At 35.8% G+C, this 26,444-nt stretch overlaps 1 protein-coding gene across 1 annotated transcript in view; it reads right to left on the reverse strand.

The window, feature by feature from the left end:
• Positions 1 to 8,043: 8,043 nt before the first annotated feature.
• The window catches only part of NUP37 (nucleoporin 37), a 45,797-nt gene continuing 27,396 nt past the window's right edge, over positions 8,044 to 26,444 (reverse strand). Inside the window, exons 6-10 of the mRNA XM_030821278.1 lie at positions 19,583 to 19,673; positions 11,193 to 11,374; positions 10,670 to 10,720; positions 8,861 to 8,954; positions 8,044 to 8,322 (exon numbers count right to left, since the gene is read on the reverse strand). Of these exons, the coding sequence (XP_030677138.1) occupies positions 8,209 to 8,322; positions 8,861 to 8,954; positions 10,670 to 10,720; positions 11,193 to 11,374; positions 19,583 to 19,673 (532 nt within the window). The 3' untranslated portion in view covers positions 8,044 to 8,208. The remainder of the gene's footprint in view (positions 8,323 to 8,860; positions 8,955 to 10,669; positions 10,721 to 11,192; positions 11,375 to 19,582; positions 19,674 to 26,444) is intronic.

Genomic DNA, 26,444 nt, shown 5'->3' on the forward strand with positions numbered 1-26,444 from the left:
GCATTCTCTGCTTAACTCTATCTTAGCACATATAATTGCCTGTTTGCTTGAAAGCCTACTATATTACCAATTTAGGGCAGAGTCTCTGTTAGTTCAGCATTAAGGTCCTAGCCCAATGTTTGTCCTATAGTAAACGCTAACTATCTTCTGAGTGACATTTGGGCTTAATGAATCTTGTACTTCCACATCTTACTTGATATTTCATTAACCTTTGATTTAGGTGGGACTCACAACTCTGTGTACTCAATCAGTCTCCCTGAGCAGAATTCCCCACTGGTCAGCCTAGCCTTCTTCTCTAGAGCCAAGAGAGGCTCCCAGCCAGGAGAAAAAATTAAAACAAGACAAACCCACACAGCCGCTTCATGGTTATAGTTATGTATAAGTAGCAGGCATTTATATATGTGTATGTGTGTATATACACCACAAACCATTTCATCAGTGATGGACTACATATTAGAGGGTGGACCTATTATAGTAAAAGGTATAGTATTTTTAATACACCTTTTCCATGTTTAGATACACAAAGACCATGGTGTTACAATCGCCTATAGGATTTAGTACAGTAACATGCTGTACAGGTTTGTGGCGTAGGAGCAATAGACTATCAAAAAAAAATTTGTAAAATGGTTTGATTTTTAGAGTGGCAGTTTCTTTGCCTCCTAGGATCTTTGATGATTACTGTTCCATCCTTAGCTCCTGAGAGCAGGGCCATTCACATTTTAATAACGGATTCCCAGGACTATTAAAAAGAATCTATACTTAGAAGTCTTGGCCAACCCCCAGATGACCTTTGAAATATGTACTCTTTCCTTCAGCCTTTCTTGCACTGGTAAAAATGAAAAATATTACCAGATTTCATTTACTGTAGTGAATTTTGGGGGCAAAATAGATTGTAATGAATACTGACTTCAAAGACTATATGTGCCACCTCCATATTCATTTAGTAAAAAACTAAGAATTTTTCAATTTCTTGGAATGTTTTCACAAGATTACCAGAAAATTGCTGTTACTTTTATCACAGGTATGGTCTTGGGTGGGGAAACAATAAAAAATCGTCCCTTTTTTTTTTTTTTTTTTGTATTTCTCGTTGCTTTGCTTCAGGGTGTAACAGTTAGAGGCGTGGTGCTGATTCATAATAGTGGGAAAATAAAATTAAATGTTTCCCATCCTTATTCCCTCCTCAATCCCATCTCTCAGGAGTGATACCAATAATCTGTTGAGACTTGGTTAAGTGAAGGAATTCTAGCCTTGTTACTTCAATTGTGTTAAGAATTCATGTTTCCCGTTATTCCTTTTAATCGTTCAGGCTTTCTTAACTTCGTACAGAAAATTGAGTTGTAACCTTATATCCTCTAGGCAGAAGACTTGATTCCACTTTGGAAAGCTAACTACCTCAAGAGAAGAGACCTAAAGATGCTTATAGTCAGTTATTCCACAGTAAAAGAGCAAACAATCTAAATTATCCTGCCTTCTTTGAGGGGATTGGGAAAAGGTCTCAGTGTACTCATTTGTACTTATGGGACTTTTACTTATGGAGACAACTAAGTGATGACACAGGGCAATGCTATTGAAAGAATTTAGTACTTACAGTTCCCAAGAGGGCACAGCATGCCATGCAAGGCCACAGGGGAAACACGAGTTTGGTCAGGAGAAAGAGGCAGAAGCAAGGGGACTTGTTAGGAGCAACCATTACCATTTTTATAGAGCTATGGTACTTTATCTTGAATTCACTGAGTGATATTTTTCCCCCTTTGGTGCAGTAGTAATTAGGTAAACCTCAGTCCTGAGTCTGCTTAGTTTTGTACACTTTTGTTAGCACTCTGTCCTCTTCATAGAATCACCATCTCCGTTTTTTTTTAAAGCAGCAAATGATGCCACTATCAGCTGCTTCTAATTAACCTCCCCTGGCTGTGTCTGTAAATGACTCAGCACCTGGACTTCTTAAAGTGGTCAGGTTATTTTGAATCACAACCATATAAAATCACTTAAAACTACTCAGAAGTTCAACACCGACATTTCTTCCTGAAGCTTTGTTTCTAGAGTTCAAAAAGATCATGCTAGAGCCTTTGCTATCAACTTTAAATAACTGGGCCACAAGTTAGAAGCCAGTCAATCCAGGAAAATGGCTCATGGTGTTTTCCAGTATGAGAAGCCCTTTTAATAATGTTAAAGACATTTTGACGAACATCGATGATGATTGTGGTTGGACATCTAATGTTCACTAAACAAACACATATACATTGTTGTGGGAAATTTAAAATAGGAATATAGGTGAGCTCTATTGGGAAATTAATCTTAAAATCCCAAATTTTCATTCAAAGATAGTATTTCTCTCCATTTCATTTTCCAGGCTAGGTTCTATTAGTTTTCCTGTAATACATCCTGCCTTAGAAAGTCTTGCCTCCTGTATATCACATAGGAAGGAATGGTTAAAGTACACTGGCTTATTTCCAAACACCAGAGCTAAATCTGAAGATATGTAGTAGATTATCAAGTTGACAGACATACCTCCACATATCTGGGAATGCTTTTTTACCCTCTCAAGATTGCTGAGTGAGATCTACAAAAGCCACTATCTCTGAATGTGAATGGAGAGTTCCTTGGCTGGGTCATTCCCCTCCTTCCTGTTATGGTGTTTTGGGGAGGAAGTGGAAGATGGCAAGACACCTTAAGTCAGTCTTTTAGGAACATGTGAGTAAGTTTGATTTTGGGGCTGTCTATATTATCTCAGGACCCCAGGAGGTCATGGCTTCTAAGAAAAAAGAGAATTTTGCTAATGGTAGCATGAATATAATTTTGAGAAACCCCTGCAATAGTTCCATATTCTCCCAGGTACTTACCACCAAGGTTAGGGAGCAATGACCCAGGGTTACATGAAAATTATGTATTCATAAAATACATCTTAGTTATTGTGTTAGGTGGGTATAATGATGGGAAGAGAAAGAGGTCAAAAACAGTGACAGCGTTCCAGAATTGTTCCACTGTCTTGGGGTTTAACGTATTTGTGGGTTAAGTCTAGGATGAGGTGAGACCTCTGAAGCAGCTGTCTATATAACCACATCCTGTACTTGCTCAAAATCAAGTGCCAGGAAAATCTTATTAGACCAATCCAATATTAGAGCTCTACAGATTTCAGGTGAGGGGTACTCCCACAGATGTTCTCTTGGAATAGGCAATTCGGAGAGAAATGCATTATTAGCTGTTCACAACACAGCTTGAGGTGCTAGTGTCCAAATCTCAGGAGAATCAGCCCTACAGAACATTTGGCAAAGTATTTAAAATTCCAGAAAGTCTAATACTTTATGAAAAAAAATTTTTTTTTGTAGGCTGGAAACCAAAATGAGCTATTACACAATTACAATAAAATATATCAAGTTATTCTATTTGTAATAAACACCTAGTTTTAGTATTAGTGAAAGAAAGTACCAGCAATTAACCAAAGATACATTAAGATGGTAGAAAGAAGTTCATTAAAAAGTAACTTATATTGGTCTGATTTAAACTTAATGTCAATTAAGACTATTACAGTTAAGAAGTGACTTTCTAAGTAAAAATGAACCAAAATGAACTTATTTGGTTAGACAGTTTCCACCTTTCCATCTTCTTTATCACTATGGTATAATTTATCATTAGTTGCGTCTGGCTTACTTTAGAGGTCAGTTGTCTGGAACTTCCTTTTACGCTGTCTCAAAAACAAAGATTTCCTAAAACAGTATTAGAAAGCTCTTACTTGAGATGGTTGCAAAGATTAACCTTAGTTTTGGCCAGGGTTTAATCCTGTCTGAATTTGGCTCAATTATAGGACAACAGCTGTGTTTATAAGATCAAAGTTTTATGTTTAACCACCATTAGACGCACAGATACCAGCAGCATTTATTGTCTTGTACTACACAGAAACAGAAACCCAACTCATTACAGTATTATAAATGCAGTTGGTAGAAATCAATATTTCATAAATCTTTAAATCAAATTGTTTGTAAAGGCTGAGAAACCTGGTGGTCTCCCCATTACTTACTATTGTTCATGTGGATTTTATAGGCTTACATTAAGTGTTACAAGTCCCAAGGTAGAGTATCCTGTTAAAAATTAGTTAAAAAGGCATATAGCTGTATAACAAAGACATAAGTTACACAGAAATAAGCTGATCCAAGGAAATTTTCAGACAAACAAACATCACTTGACCCTATATTAAGGGCAACAATTTTTTTTTTTTATTAAGGTAGTTCAAAGAACAGATGAAAATGTCAGAAAGATTAAATGCTTTTGATTTTCCATGAAATCTGTGCCCAATGCATGCAAAAGGAAGGGCTTATGAGTTTGAGTAATGGATATATCATAATGTGTTTTTTTTAGCTTTTGTGAAATGAGATCTTCAAAGCTGATACACTGATTATTTTGTTGTGTTACTGTGATTAGGTAACAAATGGTTGCTATAAATTAAAATCATGTTAAAAAAAGTTCTACCTACATTTTAAAAGGCATTACTTTTTAAATGTATAATTAGAAACAGATGTTAATTGTTTTGAAATTCTTTTTAAATGCCTGTTAAATGTTTTTGAATCAGCAAGGTGTTAAAATTAAAGAAACAGAGTGTTCTCTCCTGTCCTTGTTGCTGAGCAGTTTGATAAAGATATATTGGAACACAATGCTGCTTCTGAGGACTTGACCAAGCTCTCATGAGGAGTATGTGGAAATGGATCATAATTATCATTTTTATTTGGCAAATTTTATTTAGGCTCAGAGCTAAGGCTATTTTTACTTGTATGGTATAAAGTTGGGTTAAACTGAGTTTAACTTTTTGAGGTATAGAAAAACATGGAAAATAGTCTACAGTGAGAACTTTTTCTCTCCTAAAAACTATTAAAATCAGTCTTGGGCACAATACTGCCTCATAACTTCCCAATCAGCGTTTCTGGGACAATGTCAGATTTTAGACAATTACAGAAAACCAGACACAAATGTGCAAACCAGATTTCAATTTCTTCTCCACTGACATGAGATTTAAAACAGCAACAGAAACATTTCTAGGTCAGTGTCAATATGTAGTCACAAATTACCAAAGTAAGAAACAAATTGGAGTGCATGGGTGTGTGATTTTGTGTTTTGGCATGGGAGAGATATTGAAATACTCACAACGTAGAAGCCAAATCATAAAAATGAAATGGGACTTATGATACCATCATTCTGAAAACGTAGGATTTAGCTCTGACATCTTGCAGATTTGTGATATCCTGACTTTGGCTTCAATAGTCCTAAATAATACAAGTTTTAGAACATAAGTACAACTTTTTTCTCTTTGATGTTTTAAGTGAAGCAATCCTGAGGAAAACTTAAATTTCAACAGAAGAAAAACCTTCTTAGACATATTTATAAACAAACATGGAAAAACTAAAACTGGGACATACACACAATGTGAAATATCTCATGTTATCATCAGGAATTAGAAGTGATGACCAATAACTAATTCCTCATAAATACTTCCTCCTGTCTTAGTGTAATTTAAATATATTTCGAAGAACAAAGTTTACTAAGAAAAAAACATTATATGATTTTAAAATAATTAAACACCATAAAGTTTAACAGCAAAGTATAAGTTGGAACATGGTCCTGTAGCCTACTTTTAAGATCTAAAGAAAGAAAAAGAGGTTAGAGTTCTCAATGCTTACATAGGATAAAGTACATTTCACTCCTGAAACTAACAGGTAAAGGCAACCCTCTCATTTCTTGAGAATGTCTTATCTTACAGTCACTATGTTAATTCACAAATGGAATCACCATTTTCTTCTCTTTGAGGATAACACTTCCTGCCTCTTTTTGGCATAACAGTATACAACCATCATGAGTTACCTTTTCCCAACACAGCTTCCCCTACTAAAAGATAGAAGTTCTATTGGGTATTTTTTTTTTTTTTTTTTTTTGAGATGGAGTCTTGCTCTGTCACCCAGGCTAAAGTGCAGTGGTGTGATCTTGGCTCATCACCACCTCTGCCTCCAGGGTTCAAGGGATTCTCATGCCTCAGCCTGCCAAGTAGCTGGGATCACAGACACACGCCACCATGTCTGGCTAATTTTGTTTTTGTATTTTTAGTACAGGTGGGGTTTCACCATGTTGGCCAGGCCGGTTTCGAACTCCTGACCTCAAGTGATCTGCCCGCCACGGCCTCCCGAAGTGTTGGGATTACAGGCATGAGCCACCGTGCCCAGCCCTACTGGGTAATTTCATCAGACAACTTTTATATTTTGGTTAAGCCCTTATTCCAGAGAATCCATTTCTTATATACCCAAGCCCAACATAATCATCTCCCTAATTTCTATCCCTAAATAAAACCCACCCACTTCATACATCAATTTTTCTAAGTATATGACAACAATTTTTGAATACACTGGCCTTAGAGATGACTTTTATATTTCTTGGACATATCCTGAAATGACAAATTCTTGTAAGAGTCACTATTGATAGCCCTTTGGCTATCCTGATGCTTTTAGGAATCCTTGCCCCATCACAGAGATTCTTAAAGAGAACCATGTCAAAATTCCTTGCTCTTTGCTTTTTCCTTTGTTACTTCAAAATCTTCTTATGAAGGGGTAAACAAAACAATTTATGTCATTTGGTTATAATATTTAACTGTATTAAAAATTGACTAGGAAATTGCTATGAAATTTTTCATCTGTACTTTAAAGCATGTAAAAGTTGAACCCAAACATCTACATGATTATAAAATTTCACTGAATTCTTTCTTTTAATAACCTGGAACATTCTCCTATCTCTTAAAAATATAATGTTCTTGATTGTATACTTATTTTAAGACACCTTACGAATAGAAAACTGGAGTAAAAAATATTTACTGGCATTAAACATAAATCTCTAAAACCTCAAAAATAATACCTACTCATCTCTGAAATAAATAATTTCTATACATCTCTGAACCATGTGACAGACACATACTAGGTATTTTCATTCACCTTTATTTAATCTTTACAGCAACTCCACAAAACAATGATTTCTATTTGTACTTTACGAGAGGAAATGAAGCTTCAAAGAGGGCATTAACTTAAAGGAATGGGCAGTTTGTCAAAATGTATTGAATTCTGTATGTGACTGACAAGCAGAACCATAATTTTATATGCTTCTGACTGTACCATGATGTATCCCAAAAATGTAATACAGCTGTCCTAGATAACATTGATTTTAATGATCTTTCAGAAGGTGAACACAGTTCCATTGCCAATAGGTCCCATCTCAAAAACACTTAAGTTTCTTGGTAAGAACAGTGAAGGATTCATAAAAAGGAGGCTGTTAAAGGTGTACACTAGAAGTCATTTTTCAAGGTAACTTTTTATCCCATATATCAGATGTTCTGAGACTGGTAAAACACCTAGGTCAAAGGAATCTGCATATAATAAACAGGGTTGAGCAATATAATCAATCACATATTTAAGAAACTGAAAACAAATTTTTACATTAAATTGAGTATACATACACATATATATATACTCAACAACCACTTCCAGAATACCCTAAGATATTTTTTTCTCCTTTGATTTTTTTTCTTTTGAGATAGTCTCGCTCTGTTGCCCAGGCTACAGTGAAGTGGCACGATCTTGGCTCACTGTAACCTCTGCCTTCCAGGTTCAAGTGATTCTCCTGCCTCAGTCTTCCAAACCATGCTTGGCTAATTTTTTTATTTTTAATTTTTTAGTAGAGATAGGGTTTCACCATGTTGGCCAGGTTGGTCTTGAACTCCTGACCTCAAGTGATCCACTCCCTTCAGCCTCCCAAAGTGTTGGGGTTACAAGTGTGAGCCATTGCACCTGGCCTTTTTTTCTCTTTTGATAAATGTGTCCCTGAGAATTAGAAAAACAGCATATACTCAAAGTATAGAAAACAGGATACACTTAAAATACTCCTTTTTTGATAAACTCAAAAGCATTATTTTTCCTTAGTCATCTCTTCTCTGGAGGTGAGCTGCTGAGTCAATATATGATTTTATAAGATTATTAAAAAATATATATATACACACACACACAGAACAGAGTAGAAAAATAATTTTTCAAACCATCAACATTTTATTTAATAAAAGCAACTGAGACATTTTCTAAAGTATACGGCATATTTGATATAAAAATTCTTCAAAATATGTACTATAGAAATTCTTCAAAATATGTACTAAAAATACAAAGTTTGTGAATCTAAGGTACAGAGAACACTTTATACTTCAGTCACCCAAAACAACAGCTTGTGGTCTCCTCCAATTACACACAGAGGGAGAGTTCGATGCCAGGACAGGCCAGATCCAACGGCTACAGAACCCATGAGGATAGGCTATAAAATATGTGAAGAATTAAAGAAGCACAGTAAGTCCCCAAAATTAATAAATAAAAATGACTTTCAAAAATATGAAATGAATTGATAATTTATCTTTGTAGCAGAAACAAAATTTTAAAATATGCTCCCTTACAGGTGAAATACACATTATTGACATGCAGCTGGAACATGGGATACAATCCATCTATGAATAACTGGTACAGTCCAGACTCCATTTTTGCAGTCTACGCCAACCAAACAAGCAAAATTAATGTATTTAAATAAAGAAGAAAATATAAAAGCGACAGAAGAAATACAAAGCTTCTTATATGAATACTGGCCAAAAAAACGTGTTGTCATTGGTAATGTAAACATCAAAAAAAAAAACCACACAAAAAACAAAAACAAATGAACCACCTTTTCTTGCAATTTAAGCAGATAACAAACGTAAATGTCTTTAGTCAACAAATTACAAATTTGGGGCTATGAGTGGAAAAGTCAAAAACACAAATTAAAAAAAAAAAAGCACATATTTTACAAAACATTTCCACATTACCTGAGGGTGTCCTAAATGATGAATTTGAAACTGGCTTGCCATTTTGCCAGGATAACCAGTGGTTGCAAACAGATTTTCACTAATTGTGGACCACCTAAGAAATAAGGAAGCTAAAATTAAGTATTGTATCTTATAGACAATGACAAGATTTTCTGAAGCAGGTTTTTTCTTTTTCTTTTAAGGGACAGGGTCTTGCTCTGTCACCCAGGCTGGAGTGCAGAAGTGCTAACAAAACTCACTGTAGCCTCAAATTCCTGGGCTCAAGTGATCTTCCCACCTCAGCCTCCCTAGTAGCTGGGACTACAGGTGTGTACCACGATGCCCAGGTAAGTTTTAATTTTTTTTTTTTTGTAGGAATGGGGTCTTGCTATCTTCCCCAGGCAGGTCTCAAACTCCTGGCCTCAAGTGATCCTCCTGCCTTGGTCTCCTGAAGTGCTGGGATTATAGGTGTGAGCCATAGCACCTAGCCTGAAACAGGTTTCTTTTTGTATAAAACCAGTGATTCTAATAATCGTAAATTTGTTAATATGTCTTTACAATTAGACCAGGAATTCCAGGAAAATATTCCATAAATATTTTCTCGTACTTTAAGTTTTATGAAGTGCTTATTTTGTGTCAGTTCATTAAGTTCCAAAGTTACATAAGGTTGATACAATCCTTTTTTTCACAACCAAAGGGGTAACAGTGTGGCAGAAGACACAAATAAGGCATCATATAGGACAGCCATTCTGCCCCTTTTCCATGCTAAGTGAACCGCAACTTTGTTCAGGGCACAGTGTGTCCTAACCTAGGGGATGAGACATAATTAGTTTAAGGCAGTCATAGCAATCTCCCATACAAGGAGAGGGTTCCTTCTTCTCCTCTTACTTTTTTTTTTGTTTAATTGTTCGGCAAATGGAGTACTTCTCTTATGCCTGGAACTCTCATAGCCATCTTGTAACTATGAAGCAACAAGTCCCAAATCCTTGACATTGAGAATAGCAGAGGGAAAGGAAGAAAAGGGTCTGAGCTCTTGCTGACATTGATGAGCTGCTAAACAAGCCCTGAGACTACCTCCTCTAGACTTTTAAGTACCATAGCTCATTGATTTTAAAATTGATGGATACTTGCTCATTGGTGTATATTTGTTCACACATCTCTGAAGTCAGGATGTATCTTACGATCCCTGGCATTCTTACATTCAGTCGAATGTATTTTATTCTCAATAATGGTATCGCTAAGTTCTACAACTTTATTGGGGATATTTTATATCCCCAATATATTGGAATATAGCATATAATAAAATTTCATTGGTTTTAGTCTCTTATTTGGTTTTGCTGTTACTTAAAAAGCAGAATAATAGCTTAATGACCACATTATACAATGGAGTATTATGAAAAAGAACAAGGTAGACATGTATGTTAATTTAAGTGAAAAGCAAAAACATGTCGCAGAGATATACTGTCTAGCATGGTTTCATTTAACACATAATAATAAAGTTTATATACATGAACATGGGCTCCCGTACATTTACATCCTTAACAGCATAGAACAATCAGGAAGCATAATATATTCCAAATGTTGGGGTGGTAGTGGTGGAGTGGTTACATGTTTTTCTGTGTAAAGAAAATATTTGGAAAACAAATCATCTCCTTGTCTAGACCAAAACACAAAAGCAATGACTTAGTTGGGAAAGTAAAATAACCACTTATAAAACAATCAGGGAAAAATAAATCCAGTGCAAAGAAGAGAACTACAAAAGTATCCCAGTGGTGGCACAGCACAACGTCAAAAGATCAAATCACAGCTCCAACAACAACGGTACATTACCTGAATAAGCAGGCTCGATCCATGTGAACAGGTCTCTTATTTTGAGGATAACTAAAAGATAATATTTTGCATTTTATGAATTATGTCTTAGACTCAAGTGGGTGAACTTAAGGTTTAAACGGTATTTTCTCTTTATAGGACAGAATGTCCAATGTGTTTAAACTACAATAAATCCTAAACAAGCAATCAGTTAAAACAGATGAAATACAATAAAGACATGACTTAGAACCACTGCAGGGAACCATCATGCAACAGGGTCGGTGTTTTTCTTATTTTCCAATATAAGTAAACATTGCACAGATCCCAGATTTCCTCTTTTGCACTGTCCTTTCTGGGTTACTCCCAGAGTAAATCTGCATAGCAAGTTTATGTTATATAAAAATCCGTAGCTCTGGCCTTCTATAGGAGAGACTTGCTTTCGCTTGACAGTGTAGTCTCAGGTATAACAGGATGGACGAGTGGATCATTTAGCAACAGTTACTGCCTTTTTTGTGTGTAACAGACAAACATATCAAGAAAGTACCTGGACCGAGTAATATCCCAAATTAACCAATCATTTCCTGCAACGGCTCCAACTTTGAAGGTGTTTTTTAAGCACCAGTGTGCTGACATTAATGGCACTTGTTCTGATTCAAGAGATAAAATAGCCTGTTGGGCCAAAAGATCATAAAACCGGATTGTTCCATTCTTCTCTGCAACCATTAGCTGTAAGACAGAAAAATAAAAAGAAACTCAATCACTTATCTCACTAACTATACCTGAAGTGTAAGCAGAGATTCACTGTTGTACGGTAAAATGTAAACATTTGCAATATACAGGTTAAGCATTCCTCATCTGAAAATCTGCAATGCTCCAAAAACTAAAACTTTTTGAGTGCTAACATGATACCACAAGTGAATAATTCCACGTATAAGCACTTAACACAAACTTTGTTTCATGCACAAAATTATTAAAAAAAGTTATATAAAATTTTCTTCAGGTCATGTGTATAAGGTATACATGAAACATAAATGAATTTCATGTTTAGACTTGGGTCCCATTCCCAAGATATCTCATGTATATGCAAATATTACAAAATGCAAAAAATTCCAAAATCTGAAACCCTTCTAGTTCCAAGAATGTCAGATAAGGATCCTCAACCTATACTACAAATGGAAGATCAAATGTAAAGGAAGTAAGAGGCTATGTAAAAATCGCCAGAGAATATAAAAAACCTTAGAGAAAACTGGCAAGATAAACGATTCAAGATTTGGCCGGGTGTGGGGGCTCTCGCTTGTAATCTCAGCATTTTGGGAGGCTGAGGCAGGCAGATCACTTGAGGTCAGGAGTTCGAGATCAGCCTGGCCAACATGGTGAAACCCCATCTCGACTAAAAAAAAAAAAAAAATTAGCCAGTTGTGGTGGCACATGCCTGTAATCCTAGCTACTCGGGAGGCTGAGGCAGGAGAACTGCTTGAACCCGAGAGACAGAGGTTGCAGTGAGCCGAGATCGTGCTACGGCACTCTAGCCAGGGCAACAAGAGTGAAATTCCGTCTTAAAAAAAAAAAAAAAAGATTTGAGATTTGGTAGAGTTTTAAGTGATGATGTATGGTCACTAAGAAGAAGAGATCAATTTAACAATTCCTTCTGGGAAAAGTTACTTTTAAGTTATGTTATATTGTCTAGAAAGAATAGCTAAGTATGTATCTCTCAAGAGAGACAGACATTTATGTGTTACACATACTTATGCAACTGAAGTTTGTTTCTAGAATGGAAGGCAGGGCAGCATAGTTAAAGAGCACAGACAGGCCGCTTCCTTCACTTATAAGCTGAGTGACTGCCATGTGCCTGGCAGCTTTCTCATTTCCAAAATGGAGATGGGAGGATAAGAATGGCTACAAGATTGTTGTGATGATTAAACAGTTAATGTGTGTAAAATACCTCAATGTAATGCTTGACAAATAGTAGCCACCCACTCAAAAAATAGTAGCTATTACTTCACTATTTCTTTTATTCTAAGATAACATTGACTTAAGATGTTTAATACATTGATAAGTTTTATGTGTGAAATACTTTATCAAATGCACAAATTAATTATAACATAAATTCCAATTTTACAAAATAATAAAATGTGAAAAAAATTTTCTTAATCTCAAGGAATCATGGCATTGGTATGCCCATTTGTGGGAGATAAGGTATGAGATTGCTGTGAGTATCTAAGTGCATGAGTAGTTGATGCCTGAATAAAATGCTTTTCCACTCTCTACATCTCTGTAAAGTTCTTACTTTTAAGCAGTGTTCTTTTAATTCTGGTTGTATTAAGTTGAAAAATCCTTGAGGGTGTAAAGTAGTAGTGGCAGATTGGCAAGAATGTGGGATTTGGCATCAAAACTCCTGAGCTGTACCATTTAAACCTGTTGAGTGACCTGGAGTTATCTTTCATATCTGTAAAATGGAGGATAATTATATCAGATTCAAAAAGTTACTGTATGGCTAAAATGTGATTGTTCTTTAAGAACGTACTTTTGTACTTTCCTAAACACATAAAACATCATTTATTTTATTATTCATCTAACAGGCTTTTACTGAGCATCTATGTTATACACACACACACGGATAGTCTATTTCATTATTCATGGTAGTTTGTTGTTATGAAGTTGCTGCAAACACTCAATTAGTGAATACTGAACCATTAGGGAAATACACAGTTAGGTTCCCTGCCAGCCTGTGTTCACAACCTTTTTGATGACTGATCAATATGTAGCTTTTAAAAATTGTGCTTCCTTTTAAAGATATCTTACTTAACATATACTGATTCATTAATATAGACCTCACCATGAACAGCGCTATAACTCATGCCTAAACAAAGCTTACCTAACACATTTATTTTCTTCATAAGGCACATCGCAGCCTTCTTGCACTTAGAACACTAGACAGCACTACATTACTGTGCTTGGGGATGATTTTACACAGTAAAATTACCCACAAAAAGTACAAAAATGTTAAAAATGTGGCAATAAACTGACGAGGAAAAGACACCTATTTACAGTATGAAAACTAAAATAAGAAGCTGGAGTTCACCTTGTTCAATCTTAGCTGAGCAAGTGCACATAAGCTGACTCAAACTTTTTGTTGTTCTGTGCTCCCTGCATATGTCTGTGACTAAAGAAGTGCTATGAATATTGATTTTGGGGTTACAAATAAAGTTTAATGAGGAGGGAAATTAAAAAATACAAAATCTGTGAATAATGAAGATCTACTGTATACATACATACATACACAAAACACTATATTAATTCCAACAGAAGTCAAAGATAAAAGATATAATCCTGATCTCAAGAAACTTTCTATCTAGAAAAGAGAATTATGAAAAAATCGGACAATAAGGCAAAATGCTCTACAGTACAAAAAGGAATTATTTCAGAATATAGACAATGTTTGGAATTACAGTATTCTTAATAGAAGAAGTGGAATTTGAAATTATTCTTATTAGCCAGGCGAGGTGGCAAGCACTTGTAGTCCCAGATACTCAGGATGGTGAGGCAGGAGGATCACTTGAGCCTGGGAAATAGAAACTGCAGTGAACTATGATCGTTCCACTGCATCCAGCCTGGGCCACAGAGTGAGACCCTGCCTCAAAAACAAAATAAACAGAAAACAAAAATGATTGTTCAAGAACAGGCAAATGTTAAGATAATACTAATGCTACTAACAATAAGTACAATGAGGTCAATGACAAACAACAAAAACAAGTACAACACCGGAGTAAGAGCTTTACACGTCTGCTTTATTTAATCCCCTAAACCACCGTATGAGTAAATCACTATCGTTAATCCCATTTTTCAGATGAGACTGAGGCTCAAAGTGATTCATGTAATTTGTACAAGGTATCAACCCTAGCCCATGATGGAGCCTGGATTTGAATCCAGGTCTGTTTAACTACAATGCACACATGTTCCTTGCTACAAGGCTAGGCTGAAGACTGATGAGTGGTCTAGTGTACTACAGTATGCAGTGGGGAAGGATCAGAAAAGGTAAGAGATCGAGGAAAATTTACCAGTACCTAGTAAAAATATTTGATATTTTAAGAGTGACTTGAAAGATCTTGAGAATTTCAGGTATAACTTAAGGACTATGGAAGGGCTAAGTCTACCTGAGCCTGGTCCGAAGGTAGTAGGGGCAGTGAAGCATGGTAAGCAGGTGTGCAGCCTCTATAGCCAGACTGCCTGGATGGGGCCCAGCTCTGCCTTCAGGACCTGTAAGATCTTGGGCAAACGGCTTACCTTTCTGTGTTTCAGGTTCTTATCACAAGAAGGGGCTAATAAGAGTATCTACTTGATAGGACTATTGGGAGAACGGTATGAGTTAGTAAATATAAAGCACTTAGAACTGTTTTGGCACAAAGCAGGCACTCAAGAAACATTGGCTATTATTATAGGTTAAAGTCAAATTAAAACTCAGTTCTATCAAAAGATTTTTGTTATTTACTGTCTGTGTAACTGTGCTCAATTATGACAATAAATCTTTTTTTGGGTGAAAGAACAGATAGGGTAGAAAAGTTAAGTAAGTTTGGGAGTAGCTGAATCTAAAAATGCTACAGGGGGAATTTTTCCTTTAGGAATTTTCAGAACTATAAACAATACTATGCACTGTGAATTTCCAAGGTGGAAATACTTTAAGTGGCACAGAACATTGTCGTATTTGAACCAGACTGAGTTCAAATCTGTCACTGTGTGACCTTGGGCAAAATGCTTTAACTTTTGGTGCTTTGGTTTTCTCATCTACAAAATACAATACTACTACTGTCCCTGCAGTGTTTTGTGGGGATTAAGTGAGAATACATGTCAAGTACTTAGTACAGTCCCTGGAAAATAGAAAGCATTCAACAAAGGTTGGCTGTTAAACCTATTTCATTTAGCTATTTTTTTTTTTGAGACAGAGTCTCATTCTGTTACCCAGGCTGAAGTGCTCACCGCACCCTTGACCTCCCTGGCATGAGCGATCCTCCCACCTGAGCCTCCAGAGTAGCTGGGACTATAGTCGAGCACCACCACACTCGGCTAATGTTTGCATTTTTAGTAGAGAAGAGGTTTCACCATGTTGCCCAGGCTGGTCTCCAACTACTGAGCTCAAGTGATCCACCTGTCTTGGCCTCCCAAAGTGCTGGGATTACAGGCATGAGCCACTGCTCCCCGCCACATTTTGCTACTCTTTAACCTCTTTTTTCTTAGGGTCCGAGACTGAGGTGTCCTCAGTCCCAATTCTTTGATCCCGTGACATCCTAAATCCTTGGTCCCGTTATTAGTATGTATTGAAATCCTAGCTCCTATTGAGGCTTATTGGATTTGGGAGCTTAGTTTTTGGAGGTCTCTTGACTTTTGTATATTTTACTAACTGTTAAATTCTAGCCATTTGTTTTGTGTTTTCCTGATCTTATGGCTTTTTTGTGGTTTATATCTCTTGGGATTTTCATAAGAATTCTATGAGATAGGTAATCATGAACTCATCTCTCTCTTCTCTAGCTGCCTTATTTTCATCAAGGCCAAGCATAAGAGGCTAACAATTCTGGGCTTGCAGAGCACTGAAACGACTGTAGAGCACTGTAAACGACTGAAAACGAATGGCAGAGCACTGAAAGCCATTAGGCTTGTTATCGCTGCAATAATAGTATCAACAATGACCAGCAGCTAAAATTGACTGAGTGCTTACTATGTGCTTTTTAAAGGATTTTACACGTTAGCACATTTAATCTTATGTATCCATTTTATAAGATGAAGTGAAGACAGAGAAAGTTTAAGTAACTTGTCAGAGATCACCCAGCTAGTAAAGTGGTGAAACTGAGATCTGACTCCAGGCAGTTAATTCAAGAATCCACACCTTAACCACTTCTCTGTATTCTAGGTTTCTGAGTTTAGCAGTGATAGGATGAAACTGATATTCTAAGACTCTTAGTCTAGTAGGCAAGAAGAATCAAAGAGTAAAGAGCCAAAGACTTTAGAAACAAGCTAAGGCTTGGCAAGTTAGGCGTGAGAAAAGAAAGGGGGAGAATGCACCTTAATGAAGAGAAGAATGCTAGAGTTAGTGAAAATGAAGGAAAAATTAAAAGACCTGGAATAGTTTGTGTATAGGGGAAGAAGAATTAAAGATGATTTTGGATTCTGAGTTTATGTGATTTACAACAGGGACTTTCAAACATTCTGAAGTCATGGAAACATCATAAAATAAAGGAGATGGGGTAAGGTGGAATTTTAATGATATGTAGGAGGAAAACAGAAATAAAGTATATGGAAGAAAGAGATAAAAAATAACAGCAAGAAATTAAGCATTAAGATGTAAGTTTTGGGATAGAAGTTGTAATAAATGTTCTCATTTGTCATGCAGGTCATAGTTTTTAAAAAGCAGTTTATTGTAGTTATATGTGGTGATATTAACATTTTGGTAGAAACTGTGACTGTGTTTTAAGTAGACTCACTGCTCTCAGGGAGAAATGTAGGCATAAAACAAAATTGAGGAACTGGACTCAGAAATAAACCTATCAATTTAATAAGTTAGAGTATTTCACTCATGCACATATGCAGAGTATAATTCTACTCATGAAAGACTCAATGGGCCTGAAACAAATTTCCATGAAATCCCAGGGTTCAGAGCACACACACACAGTCTGGGGATTATCTCCTCTGTGAAAGCTGTGAGAAGATTTGGTTAATCCTTCTTTATGTCATCATTTTACTTAATAGATTTTTTGATTCTAAACTTATTTGTGTTGCTGTATTTACATGTTTTTTCTCCCTTATACATCAGTATACTAGGGACTTTATTCATTCTTTTATTCCCTATTACAATAAAGGGTACAGTGTAGTGAGAATTAACCCTTGAAGCAATTCACAAATATATGGTGAAACAAAAGTTGGAAGAGTATAAAGAAAAAGGGAACATACACACAAAGTTGCTCAAGATGACTCAGATAATGCGGCTTTGAAAATCAAACTAGCAGTTTCCAGAAGGAGGTGATCAGCAGTGTAAAACACTGGCTGGAGAATAAGAATGAAGGAAAAGGCCATGGGATGTGTTGAAAATATCCCTGGTACCTTCTGAGACAGTAGTGGAGACTGACTGAGATTATGGTGTTAGACCAAAGGATGGCAAAAGAAGAAATGAAGTTAAAAGGTACAAGTGATGGATTCAAACGTTTAGAAATAAAAGGTGTGATGAAGATAGTTTAAAACTTAAAGGGGAGGTGGAAAAAGGGAATTTTTAAGAGCAAGACCTATGGAGCTGGGAGGCATGAGTTCAAATGCCTATTCTTCCACTTACTAGCTGTGTGACCCTGGATAATTTATTTAATTTCTCTGCGCCTTGGTTTCCTTATCTGTAAAATGGGGATAATCACAGTGCCTATCTCACGTTATCATGAGGAATAAATAAGCTAACATACATGAAATGCTGACTATAGGCCTGTCATATGTAAGCACTACGTGTCTGTTATGATTAACGAAACTTATCTTCTCATGCAAACTTGAGGACAGAACAGAATCAACAGAGAAAATGGAGATGGCCAGTATGGTGGCTCACAACTGTAGTCCCAGCAATTTGGGAGGCCAAGGTGGGCAGATTGCTTGAGACAAGGAGTTTGAAACCAGCTTGGGTAACATGGTGAAACTCTGTTTCTACAAAAAATACAAAAATTAGCTGAGTGTAGTGGTGTGTGCCTGTAGTCCCAGCTATTCGGGAGGCTGAGATGGGAGGATCACCTGAGCCTGGGATATGAAGGTTGCAGTGAATGACGAATGCTAGACTTACTGGAAATGAAACTTGGGGCCATGCTTGGTAACTACCAGATTAAAGGTTGGTTGATTGTGCCACTGCACTCCAGCCTGGGTGACAGCCAGGCTCTGTCTCAAAAAAAAAAAAACAAAAAAAAGATGAAGACATTAGAGGACTGTGGGAGCCTAAGGAACTGCCATGAACTTTCGAGAACAGATGAAGAGTTAACTTTAAGAAAGATGATTGTTGTAACTTCTCAGATTCTAGGGAAACATACAATAACTACAGTGATGACCAAGAGAAGATACTGGCAAATGAGAGAATTCTTGTTTAATGGCTCCTATCTTCCCAATGAATCAGCATTAAGGTAGTTGATAATAAGAACTTGTAGTGTATTATTAGTATTTTAGAAAGCTCTATCTTGAATAGGAATTGAACATTACTATAGCTAAGGCAAATTTGCCTTATGCCACTAATGTTTTTTGTTCACACAGTAAGGCTCACAAGCGTGGATGATGTAACTTAAACAAACAAAATTGCCTACTGGGCCAGGCATGGTGGCTCATGCCTGTAGTCCTAGCACTTTATGAGGCTGAGATGAGCGGATCATCTGAGCTCAGGAGTTTGAGAGCACCCTGGGTGACATGGCGAAACCTCAGCCCTACCAAAAATACGAAAAAATTAGCCAGGTGTGGTGGCATGTGCCTATAGTCCCAAGCTACTCGGGAGGCTGAGGTGAAAGGATCGCTTGAGCCTGGGAGGCGGAGGCTGTAATGAGCCAAGATCACACCACTGCACTCCAACCTGGGTGACAGAGTGAGACCCTGTCTAAAAAAAACAAAAACAAAAGAAAAACCAAAACAAAAAAAATCCCTGCCTACTGCTACTAGATTGTTGCAACAACAGTTTTTACACTGAAATCCACTAAAGGTCAGGAAAAGTGTAGTTTGAATAAATGCCATTTATGGATGATGGCTGCCAAATAAAAACCTTAACAATTATAGAGAAGCTTCTATAGTACAGGTTTCTAGACTAATCCAAATGCATTTGTGCTGATTAGTACCTCTGAGATGGGAAAAATCATTGATCTTTCTCCTCTATGTATGTGATGTCTTATATCTCTATATGACTTTTCAATTTTATAAGACAGTTAAATTATAAATAATAACCTTAAAAGTCTCCTCAGGATGCCAGCACACACTCATGCCAGGAGAATGAAGAACAAAATGAGCTGTTTGCACTCCTTCCAAGTTCCAAATCCTAATAAAAGAATAACAGTATAATGTTAATTGTTCTTGATATATCATTACTAAAAAATTAAATTTCCATGAATTTATTCAAAGCTATTAACTACAGATTATAAGGCAGACATTTGTACTTAATGTATATCTTTTAAAGAAAATTATAACACCACTTTTAAGTAATATGAAAGTAGTATGAAGAATTTAAATTTCACCATATTCAATCATGGACAAAAGAGTCACACACATTTTCCCTCTAATTAATCTATCACAGCAACACTTTTACATGGTAATCAAATTAAATTATTTATATACTCTTTATTTTGTGGGCAAAATCTTGTTTCTAGGTTACTAATCAGTTTTTCTGACTACTTCAGTAGTCATCTCAACTGACGATAATTACTACTGGGGTGCTTACAAACACACACACGCACACATGCCGAGTATTTTTATTTTCAAAACAACATACAAAGAAGCTAATATGAAGTTATGTAAATTTAGCAACATGGGCATCTTCCATATTGCTTATTCCTTCTACCTTTAGGATTCCAACCCAGTGGCTACTTCCTATTTGTACCTTTTGTAATTTGGCTTACTTTTCCAGTTTTCTCTCCCCAAGCTGGCCATGGTTGACGATTAAAGCTGGGTTGAAAGAAGAGGCATTTGGTTCTTCCTGTTCTCTCTTTCCTCAATAGTTACAAATCCACAGTAACAAGGACCAGGTTACTCACCAACATGGCTCTCCATTTCAATTGCTTTACCATTGCAGAAGGAGATCAAGACTCAGAAATCTCAGTTATGGCACTATGTTGTGAGAATGCTATCCCTCACCCATTGCTCATTCTCCATATTCAGCCACTGTTACACTGCACTGGCACAGAGTACAGCCGGTGACAGAAGTCGGTGGGAGGCTGGCAAAGTGCACATGTAATTCTGATCCTTAAGAACTGAACTTGACTGGGTGCCATGGCTCATGCCTGTAATCCCAGCACTTTGGGAGGCTGAGACAGAAGGATCGCTTGAGCTCAGGAGTTCAAGACCAGCTTGGCAAATACAGTGAAACTTTGTCTCTACAAAACATATAAAAATTGGCCAGGTGTAGTGATGCACACCTGTAGCCCCAGCTATTACTTGGGAAGCTGAAATGGCAGGCTGACGTGGGAGGATTGCTTGAGCACAGGAGGTGGAGGCTACAATGTGCCACGTTTGCACCTCTGCACTCCAGCCTGGGTGACAGAGACCCTGTCTCAAAACAACAACAACAAAAACCAACAATAAAAAAAGAACTGAACTCATTCATTGGAATTTTTCTTCTAGGTTTTATAGTTCATATCTCATTAGGGAACCAATGAGGTTAAACCAAACAGGTTTAACCAATTTCAGGAATTTATTTTCAATGTGTAGGCAAAAATTCATTTCAAAGAAAGCAGAATATGTATTGGACAATGCTACTATTCTGTGCCAAAACACGTTACTTCAAATATTCTTCTTCCTTGTAGAAATTATTGGGTCTCTAAATGTTGAAATATCATAGTTACATATAAATGAACACAGATGTTTTTCAAAATGATTATCTTAATGATTAAACAATTTAGAAGCATACTGTTCTCTTGCCAAATCAATACTTTTCATCTGTAGTTATTATACAAGGGAGACAATTACAATTTAATTGAAGAGAGAAATCACATTTAGCAAGGGTTTATGCAACTGTGTTTCACTCCCCACGATGAATTAGATTACTAATTATGGCAACTGATCAAGTATTTCTTCTCTATTGCCTTCTGCAAAATAAAGTGTTGGGCTAGCATATATTTTAACCACTACTGAAATAGTACAAATTTGTCTTGAAAATTCAGCAAGTCCCATGAGAGGATGGTTTAAAACCTCCATTCTTTTGATCTTATTCTAATTATGTATTTGTTTTGTTGGCTATTATATAAATTGAGTAAATACATTCCAAAATATTTTCATGATTTTTTCTTTCAAAGGAAGGAAACAAAAGAAGTAGAAAATATGGATAAAAATATTAAATAAAAACTGGTCAGTTAATGAAGTGCATTCCTGTCCAATGAACCAAAGTTTTACCTAATTTTTAACCAGTGTTTTATCCTGAACAGAACCTGACATTTAAGAAAACAAACAAACAAAAACCTGACTTAAAAATGAGGAGAGTGATCCAGATTAGTTTTCAAGGGATTGGGATAAAATGATTTATGGTTTATAATTATATGCTTATTCAATAATTCTTAGTGTTACACAATCAAAGTAGTATGTAAAATACAACAAATTGGGCTGAAACTAGTTATCCTAACTAAATTAGCTACAGATGGCACAATTTAAGTTGTTAAGTCTTATTTTCCTTTTTGATAGATTCCTTAATTAAGCCCTTCTCAAATCCTTTTATGGAGCCCAGCTCATTTTTCTATGTCTTTACTATATAGCTCATCTGGTTAATATTACTTACATGAGATAGTCACTTTTTTGGATAAAATTTTTGAAGTATACCATATATAATAGAAGTACACAAATCTTAAATGTACAATTCAAAGAGAATACACTTAAAAAGAATGGCACCTAAATCAAGAAACAGTATTTCCAAGACTCCAAAAGTTGTCTTGCGCTCCCTTCTACTCATACTTTCTTACTCTCTCACAAAAGGTACCCACTATTCTGACTTCAAATGTTACTGCTTACTTTAGCCTATTTTTGAACATCATAAAAATGATGTCCATTTTCATACGTTATGTATTTTCTTGGTCTGACTTCTTTTACTCATCATTAGGTTTTGTGAGATTTACCACCATTTGTTGCATGTTGTTGTAATTTGTTTTTTCTTAATGCCTTATACAGTCTTCAATTAATTCAGTACACAACAACATATATATTCATTCTACTCCTGACAGACATTTAGGTTGTTTCCAATTTTTGGTCATTACCAAGAATGCTGCTGTAAGCTGTCTTGCACATCTCTTTTAGTGAATATAGATACCCACATACGATCACATACACACACACACCTGCTGGGTACATACCTAGGCATGGAATTGCTGGATCACAGCTTACAAATACATTCAACTTTAGCAGGTAGTTATCATCAAATAGCTTTCCAAGTTGGCTGCACCTCATATTTCCTTTTCCCCTCCATATTTAATTACCAGTGAAAAAGCCAAAACTTTCTCTCATTTTCTGACAAAAACAGTCTTAAACAACCATTTATATGAATGGCAACAGGTACAGCTTTTCAGGTGGTCTTATTTTGTAAGGTAGATTTCCCACCCTTTTTTTTTTGCATTTTATTTGCAGTATCTATGTATGGACAAATGTGCCTAAGTTTTAAAATGCGGTAAACACAGAGTACAGTAGAATCTCTGTGAACTGACTCTGACAGATTTTTCTTTTTTCCCCCTATAGAAGTGACAAGAATGAGAAGGCTATTTTCTAATATGCCCACATGTGCATTTGTTGTATGTGTATGAAGAGGGAATATAGCTTCTTTGCTTAGCAAACCACTGGTTGTATGTGATGTAAACCCATGCTTATAATGTAATTACATAATATTACATAAACTGACAAAACATGAATGTGAAAGCTATTTCAATGAAACTAAGTCAATGCCAACTAACTAAAGGTAAGTTTCTAAAAGAAAAAAAAAACTCACTCAAATTGGGTATGTGTGACAGTTTTAAAACATTAAATAATAAAAATAAAAATCTAGATGTATTCTGAATTAAGAATGCTTTTCTAAGTGTTATTTTCATTGAAGACATTGTATTTTGGTTGTGGTTCATGCCAAAAAAGTGGTCCCAAGCCAATCGATGGACTTATAACCTAAGAAAAAAAAGCACTGGTCTAATATCAAAAGACTGGCAAATGGTTTTTAATATACATGGGTTGTATATTAAAATAAGGCAGGTAGGCATTCTTTTAAAATGATTTCCTGAGTTTACTGACTTTTTGTTATCTAAGAAACTTTTGGTCTAGACCATGTCAGACAACAGGATTTCTACTACAAAAGAAAAAAATTCAAAATTTGAAAATTCAGGTTTTAATATTTCCAAAATTATTACTATTACAAAGTCAGTTATAACCACAGAAGCACACTTTTCAGGATAGTGGTGCATCAGAGAGAGAGAAATGCTTTAAAAGCTCACAGCTGGCCAGGTGCTGTGGCTCACGGCTGTAATCTCAACACTTTGGGAGGCTGATGCAGGCAGATCACCTGAGGTCAGGAGTTCGAGACCAGCCTGACCAATATGGTGAAAACCTGTCTCTACTAAAAACACAAAAATTAGCTAGGCATGGTGGCAGGCGCCTGTAATCCAGCTACTTGGGAGGCTGAGGCAGGAGAACTGCTTGAATCTGGGAGGTGGAGGTTGCAGTGAGCTGAGATTTCGCCACTGTACTCCAGCCTGGGAAACAGAGTGAGAGACTCTGTCTCAAAAACAAAACAAAACAAAACAAAAACCCATGGCCTTCATAATACACATAATTAAGCATATGAAAAGATGACAGACTATTTCTCAAAGCATAAAAGTACAGAATAAATGTTATCAGGTTTAATTACCTTGGCCAAAACCTAGGATCTATATTAACATACATATGTACATATTTAAATGTTTGCAAGGGAAATTTAAAAGGAAAAGCTTTTATGGGAAAGTTATGTGCTGACATATTAAGGTGCCAATACAGACCAAATCAAAGGGCACTGGGTAAGTAAAGCATCATTCCTCAAGTGAAATAAAATGACAGTTTTCATCCAATTTGAACGATAGTTATAATAAACATCCCCATCCCTCCTAACATTGTGGTCCTAAACAGAACTCTTAGATTTAGCTGTGATGATGGGATAGAGAGCTATCCAGATCTAAGATTATGAATTATGCTTATTTTACTTTTAGTATTTTATTGCTATAATTATTGCTTCATTTCAGGCCGAGTGCTTTTCGGCAGAACATTAAGTATCCCTACCATATGGTATTTAAATGTTATTGTCCCATTTAATTCACAAAAACGTCCCATAAATTGGGTGTTGGCATACTGGGGATATCCTAGATATTCTCAAAGGTCTTTTAAATGGACAGTTAGTAAAGAAAGATGTTTTGTCTGAGGATTCAACAGGAAATTTCCTGGGTAATATTCTGTTTATTTGTTCATTCTCCATTTTTAACATTTTTGGCAGCTCATTGTTTGCTAGGAAATTCATCGCAGAAGGGAATTTCTACTACCAAATGTTTTTTGACAACACAAAAGAAGGAATGGATGACATTAAATGACACATCTGTATCCATTTGGCCCTAACTGGTAAAGCAAAAAATATGAACCACAATCTTTCTAAAAGACATGACTGGATCACATGAATCTGTGTATTGATTAATTAAATAAGAAAGAAAAGAACAAAGTAATACAGAGATGTAGTTATAAGGATTAGCAGGCACTTTACAATGTCACTGGTACAGGAAAGGGACCCTCAACATTCTTAGACAAGAAACATATTTTCCACTGAGCTTGTGAGAGCAAAACTAGGATTTTCTCTTAGTTCCAATCAATCAATTACTAAGTTAATCAGGTTACAGATGATTCAAAGAAGGGTAAGCCGTGGTGTATTTCCTTAGTAAATGAGCACACAATTAGAAAGAAAAGTGAAACATTTTGAAAAAGAATTCAGTGCTAAAATATCTGGTTTTAAGTGCAAAAGGAGTTCAGAGGTGGGGAACCATGTAACTGAAAGCCCCAATCTAGAGATTAGATGGACAAATCTTTACAGTGGGTATGGTAGGTTAGATTTGGTAAATAAACTTTTGTCAGTTTATGGTTGAGACTATGGAGAACTTTGAGAGCTAGGCAAAAGGCTTAAAGGTGGAGACAACAAAATAGCAGGATAGTTGGAAGAATTTTGTAAAGGGTACTTTCAGTATGTGTGTCCAAATATATTTAGAAAATAAGATTAGATTTTTTTTTAATACTTGAAACTACTGAGCAAGTAGTAGTTGTAGCAGTAGTAGTTTTAATGTACTAGCAGTACTAATGATAAAAGATTATTATTAGAAGTTTTACTGACTTCAGAGCAAGAATTAAAAGGGCAAAAATGAGATAATTGTACATGCTTATTATTTTACTCTTCAATAACTGAAAATAATATGTCAAAATCAGAGTTGATAATAAAGACTGCATGTACTTTGAGGGTGGAGAGAGAAGAAAGGAGGTACTTTGTTTCATACAGAACACTAATAAACTATACCACACACAATTTAATCTATTATACATCTTCATAAAGCTTTGGGGAGGGTAAAAATTTTATCAATTTGTATGCTGTTGCTTCATTTTGATTTCTTGTAATTGTAAACAAATTGAGCAGAAAATACAATTTATTATCACAGAGATGAGAAACTGAGGCTGTCTCAGAGGATAATTATTAACATCTCATTTAACTTATACAGACAGATAAATTTTTGAAGGATGGAAATTGTGAGAAATTTTGTCACATTTAAAAATAAACTTCAAAAATTAAACTCTCAACTGCAAAGAAATACCATATGGTAGTTTTCAAACAGACCATGCGTAATGATTTCATCTTTAAGGAATTCAGAGTAGAAGGGCTTTTTCTTTAACTAACATAAGCCTTAACACAAGCAACAGTAACACTACCCAGGAAATATTAGCATTTCATTTTTTCCAAGAAAATTTTTGATAAACTTTACAACTTAAAATGTGACTATATGTTGAATACTAAAGCTATAAATAAGGGAAAGTACTCCTTTATCATTCATATCAACGGTCTTTCAAAATCTAG

This window comes from Nomascus leucogenys, chromosome 10 (assembly GCF_006542625.1).
Source record: "Nomascus leucogenys isolate Asia chromosome 10, Asia_NLE_v1, whole genome shotgun sequence".
Classification (NCBI taxonomy): Eukaryota; Metazoa; Chordata; class Mammalia; order Primates; family Hylobatidae; genus Nomascus; species Nomascus leucogenys.